Below are 14,724 nucleotides of genomic sequence, written 5' to 3' on the forward strand. Positions count from 1 at the left end.
ACTGGACACTGCTGTTGGTATGGATTTACTTGAAAGATGAAAGCATAAATTAGATAAAGAGATTAGCATAGAGTATGTGTTTTCTTATAGCTGTATCCTTTGAGTTTCCCTCCAACACCAACTCCATCAGATACATGACGCTTGGGAGGTATGACTGTTTTAATGTTTTTCGTCGATAAGATTCTGTAATTAGGCCCCATCATAATTGTCAGCACCAGGCTCACTGGGCTCTTAATCCGGCCCTGCCGCCGGCGGTCGAGATCCTAGGGACTGCCTGGAAGCCCAGTAAAAAAAGTTTGTAAAAGTTATAAAACACTATATAAATTAAATAAAAAGTACTTCGATCATATATATGTTTATATATGATCTAAGTACTTTTTATTTAATTTATATAGTGATCTAAGTACTTTTATATGCACATACATACACACATCACTATTAAAGTGTATTTTTTTTTTTTTAATTCTTTATTTTTGTAGTACACATAAAGGGTTACAGGCAGGCATGAGGTGCCCCGAAAGCAGTCCCCAAGCATTTACTCCGCTTAACATGCGGGACATTTGATTATCAAGCACATTTTTATAGAAAATTAGTTGCACATATATTCAATTGGTGAAAGTAGATACTGTCACCATAGCTAGGGTAAGCAGTTTTGACATAGCTTGACAATAGTTAGGCATTAGTGGATACTGCACAGTTTTATATATAATACCATTGCTTATCTAGGAGTTGTTCTAAATTGTTGCACATAGAAGGTAGATTACAAGATTAAACATGGCAAAGTAATATATGTCTATTGCTGTAGAGTAAGGCGTAAGAGTATAAAGCCACTGAAGTATTAGTAACATATAAACATAAAGCTCTGAGTAGCCTTATAGAAAAATAATAACATGACTCAGGAGGAATAAATCAGAACAATTAGCTTATGCCACTCGCAGGCCGGATCGGTCAGGTCAGCTCAGTGCCGGAGTCAGTTTCTTCTCCCCTCTCCTTCAACATTTACTGCTCTAACAAGTAGACCTCAGGTCTTCCAAACAGGGATAGTCCCGCTCTCCACCTCCAGTCCAGGCCTTAGGAGGAGCCAGTGCTTGGTAGCAAAGGATTCTCTCTGTCACGGCAGGAGGATCACGAGCCCGCATAGACTTATGGCCTTCAAGCGCCTCCCCAGGCATGTGGACGGCAGTGGGGACGAAATTTCACATGGGCTCCCAGCCTACAAGCGGTATAACGAGCCAGAGCGGCCCCCGGAGTCAGCAGGGCATCACGCGCGGCAAGTATTTTTGGTCGGCTGGACTCACAGTGCCATATTTCCCGGCACAGGTTATCAAAACGAGTCCCAAAGCTTTCCTGTGTGGCGGCCATTTTAAATTTGCTTCGTGGTTGCAGAGCATGCAGAGTTCGAGTGCTGCAGAAAGGTGAGTTTGTGCGCCAGGGGGAATTTCTCCACTGCGGAGGTACAGGTGGGGTACAGGTGATTCGTAGGTAGGGGCTGTTGCTGTCGGAAGCACTGGGAGGCATAGAGTTCGCCCCGTATTAGCTGCGCATGTGGCGTCAGCCATTTTGGAGGCTGCGGTCAGGCATCTCGACTTCAGTCGCGGCCCCACGATCCGGGTCGCCGGGTGTGGACCGGGATCACACCCCCAGCCCAGAGGGGGGGGGGACCGGGGCCGGGTCCGCCTGTGTGTAGCTTGGCTGTTGGGCTCCGGTAGGCAGGATAGTGGAGCGGCGGCCGTCCACTCCACTCACCGCCAGGGAAGTTCCCGCTTGCTGCTGCAGAGCACTCCCCTCCGGGGGACTAGAACTCAGGGAGCAAGCCTCTCCCCGGTTCCGGTAGCCCTCTTCCATCGAGGGTCACAGTCCTGGGTCAGTTAAGCGCTTTAGGTTCTTTATTTTTGGGCTTTGGAGTGTCCTCATTTGCAGGAGCTGAGCTGTCCTGCGACCGCCCCCATTAAAGTGTATTTTAATATTAATATCGTTAATTTTATATACATGTTTATATATATATATATCTATATATATATATATATTTGTGAATTATATATATATACATATATATATATAAATAATCAATACATAAATTTTAAAAATATATATTTTTTAAAAAATTATAGACCTGTTTAATTTTGTTCTAACTGTATTTTGATAATAAAATACATATATTTAAACCAAAATAAATTTAGCATGATGTTATAAACATATATATATATATAGCTAGATATAAATAAAAATAATTTTACAAATATATACATATTTATTTAAATTCTATGTATATAGTTATATAATATTTTTACATAACTAAGTAATTTCAATTTTGAGGGACCTGCCTAACAACCCAGGCAGAAAGTCCAAAGAATATGGTTCGCAAGCCCTATATTTAACTCTGTAACTTTTCAAGACACCATAAAACCTGAACATGGGGGGTACTGTTTTATTCAAGAGACTTCGCTGAACACAAATATTAGTGTTTCAAAAAAGTAAAACATATCACAATGATGATATTGTCAGTGAAAGTGCAGTTTTCTGCATTTTTCACACACAAACTGCACTTTCACTGACAATATAATTGTTGTAATACGGTTACTGTTTTGAAACATTAATATTTTTGTTCAGCGAAGCTTCCCAAGTATAACAGTACATATAACAGTGTGGTGTTTTCAAAAGTTACGGAGTCTAATATAAGGCTTGCATTCCGTTTTTTCAAATTGAAATTTGCCAAATTAGTTATGTTGCCCTTGAGACCTTATGGTAGCCCAGGAATGAGAATTACCTCCATGCAAAAGTAGACAACCCAAGGTATTGCAAATATGATATGTACAGTCTTTTTTAGTAGCCACTTGGCTATCATTATTGTTTGTGTGTGAAAAATGCAAAAAACAAATTTGAATTCTAATTTTGGCCAGTGTTTGTGACTACGTGCCTACTAAAAAAGCCTGGACATACCCCATTTGTAATACCATGGGTTGTCTACTTTTGCAAATGTATGCTATCATGGGGGTAATTTTCATTCCTGGGCTACCATACGGTCTCAAAGGCAACATAACCAGTCTAGCAAATTTCAATGTGTATAAACTGAAAACTGTAATGTGCTGTATTTGACCCTGTAACTTTCCAAAACACCATAAAACCTGTACATGGGTGGTACTATTTTACGCGTGAGACATCGGTGAATACAAATTTGTGTACTTTATTGCAGTAACAGCTAACAGTATTATGACATTCACAGGTAAAATGCCATGCAGAACCAAAAATTTCTATTTATTTATTTTACATTTTATTCATATTAAATCATGTTTAATATTAAAATATTTGATGGACATGAAAGTCATGTTTCTCCTAAACAAAATTAAAGGGACACTATAGTCACCTGAACAACTACAGCTTAATGTAGTTGTTCAGGTGAGATCTATAGCTCCCTGCAGGCAATCTGATGTAAACACTGTATTTTCAGAGAAAATACAGTGTTTACATTGATTGATAGGAATACCTCCAGTGGCCGTCACTCAGACAGCCACCAGAGGGACTTCCTATCACGCAGGGCCCTAAAAAGGCCCTGTACACGTCAGACGTTTGAAAATACGTCTGACATGTTCAGGAGAGAGAAGGCACTGTGTGCGCGCCTTCTCTCTCCAGCCTGTCAGCGGAGGAGGGGGGTGGGCAAAGACCGCGAGCTGAGCTGTCACTCAGTTCAGCTCGCGGCCGAGCGCATGCGCGGTAGTGCGCTCAGGACTTCAGAGGGCGGCATGAATGCCGCCCTCTGAAGTATGTGCGCATGTGCGGCGAAGCCGCGCATGCGCACAAGGGAGCAATGACGCTTCCAAATGGAAGCATCTGATTGCTCCCTGCTCGCGCCCGCCTATTTCGTCATTTTGACGAAATAGGGGGCGCGGCTTCACGAGGCTCCCGGGTCTGGAACCAGGTGAGTAAAATTGCCTCCTTGGAGAGTCCCTTTAAATATAATTTGTGTGATTGCATTTAATATGAGGTGAATTACGGTTGAACAGACATATAGCGCAAATTCAAGGTTTTGTTTACGTTTTGTTTTTAACTTAGCCCCAATCATTAAGGGGTTACATAGCATGAACATGTATTCTGAATGGCCCTGTACAGCACCTCGAAATTTAGTGAATAAACTTTTAAGTTAAAGGACATGTTGCAATTTATTTGCTTAATCAATTAATTCATAATTTCTTATTTAATTGTATATTTTATTTCCTATGGAAGAATCAAGTGTTTTAAAGTGGCTGCATCCAGAGTAAAATACGATAAAATACTACATTGGGCAGAACCTTGTACTGCAATGTGCTAAAATAAGACATTATATGAAAATCAATCTCTAATAAGAATTCTAAAGATTGAGACTATAGAACAACATGGGCTTGGCTGCTGTAGGCGGAACCTTTCTTCTTCGCTCTTGTTTCCCTCCTAGAGGCGGATTTGATCACGTGACTCTTGCTTTGCGTTCCATTACAGCATTCGGTTTTGCCCACAGCAGGTGTGGGCGGATGTTCTGTATCCATACGGAAGCTGTTCCGCTGACGTCATATTCCAGCGCCTGCCAATAGTATTGTTCGTGACAACAAATGTAACTTTATTGTTTAATTCTCTGCCAAGATGTCGGTGAATTATGCTGCTGGTCTCTCCCCATATTCAGATAAAGGACGATGTGGCCTACCGGAGGTGATTATCTACTGGGCTGGGAGTGCTTATAACATACATGGGACTGGTTAAAAGGCTCATTAAGTCTTAGTTAATGCTGCTGCTGGGAATGTGGCCACCAACCTCTTTCTGTGATATATACAAAGCATTTCATCCTTATTAATTATTGCAATTAAAATATAATAATCACAATTTCTCATCAATATGCTCCTTATTGACCTGTTCTAACTGCTTAAAGATAATTTTTAATTTAACACCAAAATATGAAGGGGGAGGGGGGAGTTTAAACCCAACCAAAATATGAAGGGGGGGCGAGGGGGTGTTTAAACCCAGATGTGAGCTTAATGTAGTGTTATGGGCATTGGTGTTACTTTTTAAGACAATATTACTGTTGGCTGAAGCTTGCTTACAGGAGGTCCCAAGGCACCATTAAAGATTCAGCCATGGGGATGGTCTGTCTCTCCTTAGAGCAGGGGTTAAAAGTTTTGGCCTGGGGTATGTTTCAGTGGAGGGGTTCCCAGGATACTAACCACCTTATTCAACTGTGTTCATAATATAGGACATTTTGCAAAGAGGGTTTTTTTGTTCTTGAATCCCTGCATTCTGCTGGTTACAACTTTTAAGAACCCTTTCAAAACCGTTTTGCTCAGTGAGAACACCTGTACAAGTACTTGATGGTGTGTGTATACTATGCAGATCCCTACTACCTTTCACAGCCTCTGTCATAGGGCTTTAAGGGCGCCATACTAGTTTCTCTCACAGTATTGGCAGTTGAACTAGATAATTTAGAAGGTAATAAAAGCTTGACCCAGGGGAGAAATTGGAGTTACAGGTTGAAGTCAAGAAAATAGTTTATTTCTCCTTTCCTCCCAGTCCACAACAGTGTAAACGTAGAGTCCGTATGTCTGTTTTAAAGTTGTGCTACGTATCTTTTGTGATGAGTAAAATTGCACCAAGAAATCTTGCCAGACAGTAGTTTATGGGATAAGATCAAACCCCCTTAGATCAGCTGTACTAGCTGAGCCAATTCCAGGTGCTATAGTGTCAAGAAAACAAGCTGTAAGCCAAAGTTGTTTCGATGACTAGTGTCCCTTTAAAGCCAAAGTAGCCAGACTGAAAGCATAACTGACTTGGTAAATTTTCCAGTTCATTTGAATAAATAACCCTACATATGAGTTCCAAGTGTGAATCCAAAAATTATGAGGGAACTTCCTGCACAGCTCTATTCTCAAGTATGACACAAACCACTTAAATGTTTGAAAATGTTTTAACATCCTATTTTACTTTCTTCCTTTTCATTACATTGGTTTTCTATTTATCCATACAGACTATATATTGTCTGTCCACTGCTGCTTTTGTCTTTCATACAGGTGTTTGATCCCCCAGAAGAGCTAATTAGGAAGGTAGAAGAACTGGCTGATATGATCCGCCAAGCAACTTATGTCGTGTTCCATACAGGAGCTGGAATAAGCACTTCTTGTGGAATTCCGGATTTCAGGTGAAACCATTTCTGTACTAAGGACTTTAGGTGGACAGCCCTTGGATATATGTACTTTTGTCACGGCACAGGGGGTTCCTATTGACAGGCCTGCGCCTGATCAGTGTGGTTGCTTTGATACTTCAAATGAAAGGAAGCCCCTGATCGGCGCAGTCGCGCCGAAAAGGGAAAGTTAAACTCACCTGGATTGCGGCAGAGTGCCACCCGATCCTCCCAGAAGACGGGTCCCGGCTGGTGCGGCGTTCTAAAGGACGTCGGCCGCTGCGGTCCCATTCTCACTGATAAAGGGCACGCTGCCCACATTAAAGAGGGCACCGGCGTGCGTGTGACGTCACAATGTCGACGTACATGCACTTTTGGGGTCAAATGCCATGTACAGCACTGAGAGATATATTTAAACCCTGTAATGCCTTTTCTCAGTGCCCTGTCGTGGTTTCCACTTGTTGGTTGTCAGAGAGAGCGTTCTTGGTAATATTTTCAGTTTTTTTACTTTGGCTTATGTTTTGACTTCCTCTACTTCTGGTATCCTGACCTTTTGGCTAGTATGTTCGTATTGTCTCATTCTGTATCCCTGACCTCGGCTTGTTATTTGACCATTCTCTTTTACGTGAAGTCCGTCGATTCTAAGGCCCGGTATATGTTGTTTGTGTTATCATAGTTTTGCGTGTTGGGTCATATAGTAGTCGTGACAACTTTAAAGTACAAGATGTTGGTTAATTGTGCTGTGCTGCATAGTGTATGCAATGGGCCCTTTCTCACACCAAATTTCTTATATTGTATAACAGCTAAAGTCCACAATTAAAAACATTAGCAACCAAAGTATGGCTAAAATTATTTTGGGTAGTGGGACGTAGTAGATCAAATCATTTTCCACCTTAAAATAAGGGATATTTTTCTCAGAACTGGGCTGTAGTTTGCAAAAATGTGTTATAAGACACATTTTTATTCTGATTTTATGATTTTGCTTGGCAATTTGCGCAGTTATATATCCCCTTCTTTTGCACCTGGAGAATAACTACAGACAGGAATGGAAATGAACATCAGTTTATTGTGGAAATATTTTTGTTTTTTGAGGGGAACGAATAATGTTAGTAAGAAATTAACCCAAATTTATTAGGGAGTCACTTAAATGTGACTCATTAGCAATATGCTGGTTGTAGAGATCAGTGAACTCCCCAACTGGTCTAAAAGTATGGGGCCCAACCTGCCATTATTAGCATGGTTTAAACACCTTAGATCTGTTACAGTTAGGTGGCTAAGCATTCAGTGCTGTCTTGTGTCATGCTCTTTCAGTATCAACACTGAAATATTACTCTGCAGAAGGCAGTGTGAGAGACTAGTGGCAAAGATATGACACTACATAATATTGACTCTCCCCACTGCAAAGTGAGTGCTGAATGCTCTGTAACAGGTATTCAGCACTCAACATTGATAATACAAACAGAAAGAGGCATTAATTACCATACAGTAAGGGGAAATATCCCCTTAAATGAACATTGGGTGTTCCTTTTGAATCTGTCTGTTGATCTTTCCAGCTACCAGTCCATATGTACAATACCCAGTCTTCTATTTGTAATGATACTCAGCCATTCTTTTTATTTGTTTGTTTTGTTAGTAGCCTGGTGAGGCAGCATTTCTTAGCAGATATGCTGTGCTTGTTTACTTATCTAAGTTGCCAGTTAAATTCTATTTTATATTAGTGCTTCCATGTGTTTTAAACACACTGATGCTTGTCTTCCTGCAGGGGGCCTAATGGAGTATGGACAATGGAAGAGAAAGGTCTTAACCCAAAGTTTGACACAACTTTTGAAAATGCCCATCCGTCTCCTACACACATGGCATTGCTGCAGCTACAGAAAGTGGGAATCCTTAAGTTTCTTATCAGCCAAAATGTGGATGGACTACACGTGCGATCAGGTTTTCCCCGGTATGTGACTTTAACTCCTTCTGGTGCTCCTTTCTTTTCAATTTACTTAAAGGGACACTCCAGAACCCTAAAGTACTTTAGATATGTGTGAATAATGTGTCCTCTTTTTTTTTTTTTTTTCCATTGAGCTGCTTTGGGAGAGTCATATACACTCTGGACGGGATAAAGAGGAGAGGGCTTGCAAAGGCAGCAGACAAGAGATCTGCCGTTTTTACAAGTTTTTAGATATAACGCCCATTAAAAAATGCATAATTTAATACATGCATGTTTTTATTTGAGGTATATCTACTAAGCAGTGATTTATTTATTTATTTTGTATTTGGCCAGTGGAGTGTCTCTTTAATCAAATGCAAACTGAGAAACTGACTGAGCCGTCTCTCTCTTTTTATACAGGGAACAACTTTCAGAACTGCATGGAAACATGTTTGTAGAGGAATGTACCAAATGTGGCAAGTAAGTGTCTTACTTTAAAGCATATGCGTGAGCAAGTAACGAGTAGTTGAATGTTATTTTTACAATTCATGATTTAATTTAGTTTTCCCATTTCTTCTATAGAGCCTTAAAATGATTTTGTTGTCATGGTATATCCTATCCTTCTTGCCTTATCTATACAGACAATATGTACGAGACGTTGTTGTGGGGACAATGGGACTAAAACCTACAGGAAGACTCTGTGATGTTTCTAAAGTCCGAGGTCTCAGAGCTTGCAGGTAATGTGCTCAAGTAGATTTTCAGTAAAAATTGGAAAAGCTCTTGTGTGGAATTATGAATTGGAGAATCAACGTATTCCTTCAACTGATTCCATTTGTAATTTTTCAGAACAAAGTGCATAACACATAAAAACACACAACGTTTTTTTTGTTGCCTGGTGAAACACGTGTCGGAAGACTATTGTTTTGCCTTTGTATCCTCCCATTTAACTGTGATTTGGTGAAAGTGTTTTTCTTTCATTTTTTAAACTCACTTTGTCTACAAGCGGGGGAACATTGTCCAGCTGTCAAATATGTAGGGACGAGTTTTGGCATTTTGATTATAGAACTAGATTAAGGGAGCCTTTTGTCCCAGGTTTAGGGATTTTCCTGTTAATTTTTTATTTTTTATCACTTTCTTCAACATCTCGCCATCATTAGGAATAGTATATCAGATTTTCATTCAGTCATTCATCTCAGTACTATGGATTAGTATCATTAACTCTTTAGCACAGGGACATCTTGTGGATGTTTGTATATGTATTAGTAGACATCACATGTAACATGTGATGTCTACTAATACATCTAAAACATTTATACCAGCTGTAGCAATTTTCAACACCTATATGTGTATCAAAATCTTAATTTGATGTTTCAACATTTCCAAACACCTTAGTGGTTAGTATATATTCTGATGGCGGATTGATTTGTCTGCCGCTATTTCTTCTTATAAAGATTAATTGGGTACAGTTTTAAATTTAGTGCAGATATTCCCATCTTTTGGAGTATTCTCTATTACTTTTACTATTCCTTCAGCAATAATTGGACAATATTTGGGAGGTTATTATTTATGATATTATTGTTAATATTGATGGACATTTTTTGTCCTATTGATGGACATTAAACTTATGTGTTGCCATCTGTAGAAGGTTGGGTAATTTTTTTTTTTTTCCTCAACCGATTTCCCTTTTTGTTACCAACCCCTTGCCAACCTAATTATCGTTTTTTCGCTCTGAGCATTTACTGCCCTTTTTATGGACTCAATACATATTTTATGTTGAACTAGAACTGTTTGTTTTTTTTCCAGTTATATATGTACTGTTTCTATGGGTGCTGCCAATGCTGCATTGAAAGCAAAGGTTTAAATTATCTGCACACATTATGTACAAAATTAAAACCAAAGATTACCGTATATACTCGAGTATAAGCCGAGTTTTTCAGCACATTTTTTGTGCTGAAAAACCCCAACTCTGCTTATACTCGAGTCAGTGTCTGTATTATGGCAATTTACATTGCCATAATACAGACTGTGGGCTGTGGGGGCTGGCAGAGCGTTTACTTACCTCTCCTGCAGCTCCCTCCTCCTCCGCGGCGGTCCGTTCAGCACCTCGGTCAGCTCCCAGTGTAAGTCTCGCGAGAGCCGCGGGGTCACAGTGCAGCCGCGAGACTTACACTGTGAGCTGACAGAGGGAGCTGACCGGACCGCCGCGGAGGAGGAGGGAGCTGACAGGAGCTGCAGGAGAGGTAAGTAAACTCTCTGCCAGCCCCTCTCCTACACAGTGCCCATCCACTGGACCACCAGGGAGTGAGAGCCCCCCTCCCTGCCATGTATCAAGCAGGGAGGGGGGACGAAAAAAATGTAATAATAAAATAAAATAAATAATAAAATTAATTAAATATAATTAAGGCTCTGCAACACACACACACTGCACTCATACTCATACACATACACACACACACGCGCACACACACTGCATTCATACACACTGCATCCATACACACACACTGCACTCACACACACACACACACACACTGCACTCATACACACACAGACACTGCACTCACAACACAAGATAGCACATGACAACTCACTGCCAATGTCTCCCATGCAGGGCAGTTAGTACTCTTAGTCTGTGACACCTGGTTCTAAACCACAACGAGCCATGCTTCTCTAACATGAACTAATAATGAGAAATGTGCCGTTATATCTCATGCCATGTTATTGTCTATTCTGGAAAGCTTACACTTGCTATCGTAGTTCGGTAAGCATGTCTGTATATCTTGTGCACAACAACAACAAAAAAATAAATTGATATAAGATATTGCTAACACTCCAGTCTTGTTTATTTTAGGGGGAAGCTAATTGACACAATATTGGATTGGGAGGATTCTCTTCCTGATCGCGATCTCAACATGGCCAATGAAGCTTGCAGGTAACATACGATGGATGAGAGGGACTACTTGCATAAGAGAATTGTATTTATATGTATCTCTGTGTGTGTGTACACACAGAGATACTGTGTGTGTGTACATATATATGTACATTTAAATTGGATTTTCTTGTGGCACTTTTTTTATTTTAATTTTTTTGTATCCTCAGGAAAGCTGACCTCTCAATCACTCTCGGAACTTCTCTGCAGATCAAACCTAGTGGCAATCTTCCACTCCTTACCAAAAAGAAAGGTGGAAAACTGGTGATAGTTAACCTCCAACCAACAAAACATGTAAGTCCAGGGTAGCAGAAAGCATGTATTTCAAACACATGGTGCATAATAGTACTTCATTTATCAGTACAGACACCCCCTACTTACCGAATGGATTCTGTTCTTATGACTCGATCATAAAACGGATTGGTCGGTAAACGAGGGTGCGCTAAAGATCATGCGCGCCAGTGCAGGTCTATGTTCGGGGGGAAATTCCCAGCTCTTTAACGTGGGGAATCCGTTGAATCCCCGTGCTAGAGAGCTTGGTCGTAAGTCCGAGCCGTTGTAAAGTGAGGACTACCTGTATTATAAAGAAACATTGATCTTGAAGCTAATGATTTGGTAATTTGTTTGATTCTGTTTACACACATATAAGAGTAAATATATGTTACCTGACACCAGAACGCTTATAGAGAATGCACTGAGACACGGACGGCCTCTGCTGGAGGTGCAAGAGAGGGGTAGGATCCTTCCTCCACATATGGTGGGAATGCCCACTCATAGTACCGTTATGGGAGAAAATAGCTGCCATAGTGGCCCTGTTCACAGACAATGTCCCACCCTTCCAGCCCGCCCCGTACCCCCTGCACCACACGATAACCCCCACACCACGATACAAACGCTCCCTGACCAATCCGAATTCTTAATGTCGCAAAACACCTAATACCTTTGTACTGGAAAAAAAACACAACCCCAACGCTTTCCCTGTGGTTTACTAGAATGGAGGAGTTACGAGTTAGAGGAAATCTGGTATTCAGCCCAAGACCGAACGCAGACATACTTAGACACATTGACACCCTGGCTTGCATTTCGGACTGTGCATTTGACCATGGGGGGAGGAACTGACAATCTCCAGGAGGAGACACCAGGAGACTAACGGGACGATCCACACCTGGCTCAAAACACAGTACCTCACTCCCATACCCTACCCCACCCCCTGTCGGGTCTGGGTGGAGCGCGGGCCCGGGGATCGGCACAGGGGCGTGCTGGGGGGGCTATGACGCCTGTCAGGGTGCGGCCGCCTGCAGTACCCAAAACGGCCTCACGGGTGCAGGGGGTGGAAGTGCGCCAGTTTCGTGAGCTACAAAGTTTATTAGTTTAGAAGGAAACGCAGGATGCCCCTCAGGTTATTCCCATCAACACCATATATAACGCTGGGCAGAGCCGAATCGTACCAAAGTAGGGGGTCAAAACCCCACTATACCGCCATTCAGGATTCTAGACACGAGGTCACAAGGGGGCTGCGTGTCCTGATGGGACCCTACACATTAGGTGGCCCACATGTCTCACTACTGCCTAGTGGCTACAGGGTGGGCACGGGGGAATAGACGAAAACCTGCGGGAGATACAAAACTACCCAACGTAGAAATGGAACACATCAAATATAGTACTATCCATAACTATGTACTTCCGGACCTGCGAGTCCACAATACACACGCCATTTACTCAAGAAAGCGACCTGCGAGTCGCCAAGACACGTCTGACAGACCATGCCTTACGATGTATAAGCATATACAAATGACCAAAGGGACCTGCGAGTTCATGTTTTTCTTTTCCATGTTAAAAAAAAAAAAAAGAGAGAGATGTTCAATAAAAACATATTTACAAAAAAAAAAGTTAATATATGTAATCCATTTCCAGTTATGTGCACCGTTTTAATTAAGAACCATTGAAATTCATCCTTATTGTAACTATTTATTAGTTAATTAAATATTTTACCAGGAAGGATACATTGAGATTTCTCTCGTTTTCAAGTATGTCCTGGGTCCACAAAACATTGCATTGATACAATAGGGTACAATAAAATACAAAAACAATATTAATGCACAATAAATAGAAAATTTTACATAGAACAGGTAGGAAATATATAATCAACTGTGACAGGTGCATTCTGTGCACTATGACATTGGGGATTGCATTACTAAACACTTTGCTTTGACAATGACTGTGCTTGTACTCTTCTTAGGATCGACACGCTGACCTGTTGATTCATGGATATGTTGATGAGGTGATGAAGCAGCTCATGCAACGTTTGGATTTAAAAATACCTATGTGGGCAGGGTTGCCGTTAAAGACAGAAGACAATGATCCAGACTTTAAAACCAAGGACATAAAATTTAAAAATGAGGTTTTGGATTCCCCTCAGGAGAAGAGAGGAATTTGCGACGAGTCTCCTCATGAACAAAAGAGATTAAAAGTTGAGCCAGTCTGTGTATAAATTAGAAGTGTATTAGTTCTTATCAATCCTATATATGTATAGAAAATATCACATTTGTTTTGTTACACAAGTCAAAAATGTCTCTACAGTTTGTTTGCTCTGTGAATTTTACTGTTTTTTTTGTTTGTTTGTTTGTTTTCTCTAAATCAGATCTGCAATGGTAACATTCAGTGGCGTACATACCACGGTCGCAGCTTCGACCGGGCCCGTCACTCCAGGAGGCCTGGCCGCCCTGCAGACACCTGCGACCGGGTACCCACCGCCTTTTGCGGCCCCGGCCCGCGCGTCAAACTGCCGGGGCCGCCGTCCAAGGGGTCCATCGGGTGGCCCATGCTGTCTGGGCCACCCGATGGAGATGGATTGTCAGTTTCGCACCGGGGCCCCATGGATTGTGTGTGTACGCCACTGGTAACATTTAAAGTGCCTTCAAGAGCAGTAGCCCTTAATACATTCCACATTTTTTCTATTGGTTTGCCATTTGAAGGCCAGTTTTGTTTTGTAGTACCCAAAACTGTGGAAGAATTACAACCCGATGATGTGAAATTTATTCTGATTTTAATGTTTTTGTTTTTTTAAAACTTGTTAGCCTTGATCTGGACCAAATTATTATTTGATAACATTAAACCACATACAGAAATGATTGTAGTATGATGTTAGCACAGCTCAACATCAATGTTCTCATATTTCCTTTATCTTTTTACGTTTTTTTAATTATTATTTTTAAACCCTGTTTTGTTATTCTATTAGTTCTGCGTAGGTCTTGCTAGGTGAAATATTTATATTGGTTTTGAAAAGAAACAGTATGAAAACTGTTTAATTAGAAAAACACAGCATAATATCCGATCCTGCCTAAAGTGAAATTCTAAAGAAAAGGGAAAAACTAATATTTGTAATTTTTGTATTAAATTGTATTAACTATAAATTTTATCAGTGTTTAAAAAAAATTAAAATCCCCACATGATGGAAAAACAAAATCCACATACACAGTATATGAGAACATATTATGGTTTAGAGCAGGGGTTCTAAAAGGTAGATTACTAGATGTTCTAAAACTACAACTTCCATGATGCTTTGTCATACTAAAAACATTCCAAAGGTATGCAAAGCATCAAGGGAGTTGTAGTTCTACAACATCTTGGGATTTACCTACAATGCTGTACCATAGATAGGCATGGCTAGCACTGTTAATCAAATTTCCCAGCCACACAATATGTCTAGTGATAGTAGTGTAGCAGTGTTAAACTACTGGTATG

At 40.8% G+C, this 14,724-nt stretch overlaps 1 protein-coding gene across 1 annotated transcript; it reads left to right on the forward strand.

Moving 5' to 3' along the window:
• The first annotated feature begins 4,557 nt into the window (after positions 1-4,557).
• Positions 4,558-14,421, forward strand: SIRT6 (sirtuin 6). The gene is made up of 8 exons (XM_063455937.1): positions 4,558-4,677; positions 6,027-6,154; positions 7,899-8,081; positions 8,475-8,534; positions 8,696-8,791; positions 10,903-10,983; positions 11,151-11,274; positions 13,220-14,421. The coding sequence occupies exons 1-8, from the start codon at positions 4,612-4,614 to the stop codon at positions 13,469-13,471; spliced, it is 990 nt and encodes a 329-aa protein (XP_063312007.1). The 5' UTR covers positions 4,558-4,611; the 3' UTR covers positions 13,472-14,421.
• Positions 14,422-14,724: the final 303 nt, after the last annotated feature.

Source organism: Pelobates fuscus, chromosome 5 (genome assembly GCF_036172605.1).
Source record: "Pelobates fuscus isolate aPelFus1 chromosome 5, aPelFus1.pri, whole genome shotgun sequence".
NCBI classification, from domain to species: Eukaryota; Metazoa; Chordata; class Amphibia; order Anura; family Pelobatidae; genus Pelobates; species Pelobates fuscus.

What these genes read in the sequence shown, in the direction of transcription:
- SIRT6 (XM_063455937.1), top strand. Translation starts at nt 4,612, where the DNA reads ATGTCGGTGAATTATGCTGCTGGTCTCTCCCCATATTCAGATAAAGGA. An exon ending in TGTGGAATTCCGGATTTCAG is followed by an intron (nt 6,155 to 7,898) that starts GTGAAACCATTT and finishes GTCTTCCTGCAG; the next exon opens with GGGGCCTAATGGAGTATGGA. An exon ending in GTGCGATCAGGTTTTCCCCG is followed by an intron (nt 8,082 to 8,474) that starts GTATGTGACTTT and finishes CTTTTTATACAG; the next exon opens with GGAACAACTTTCAGAACTGC.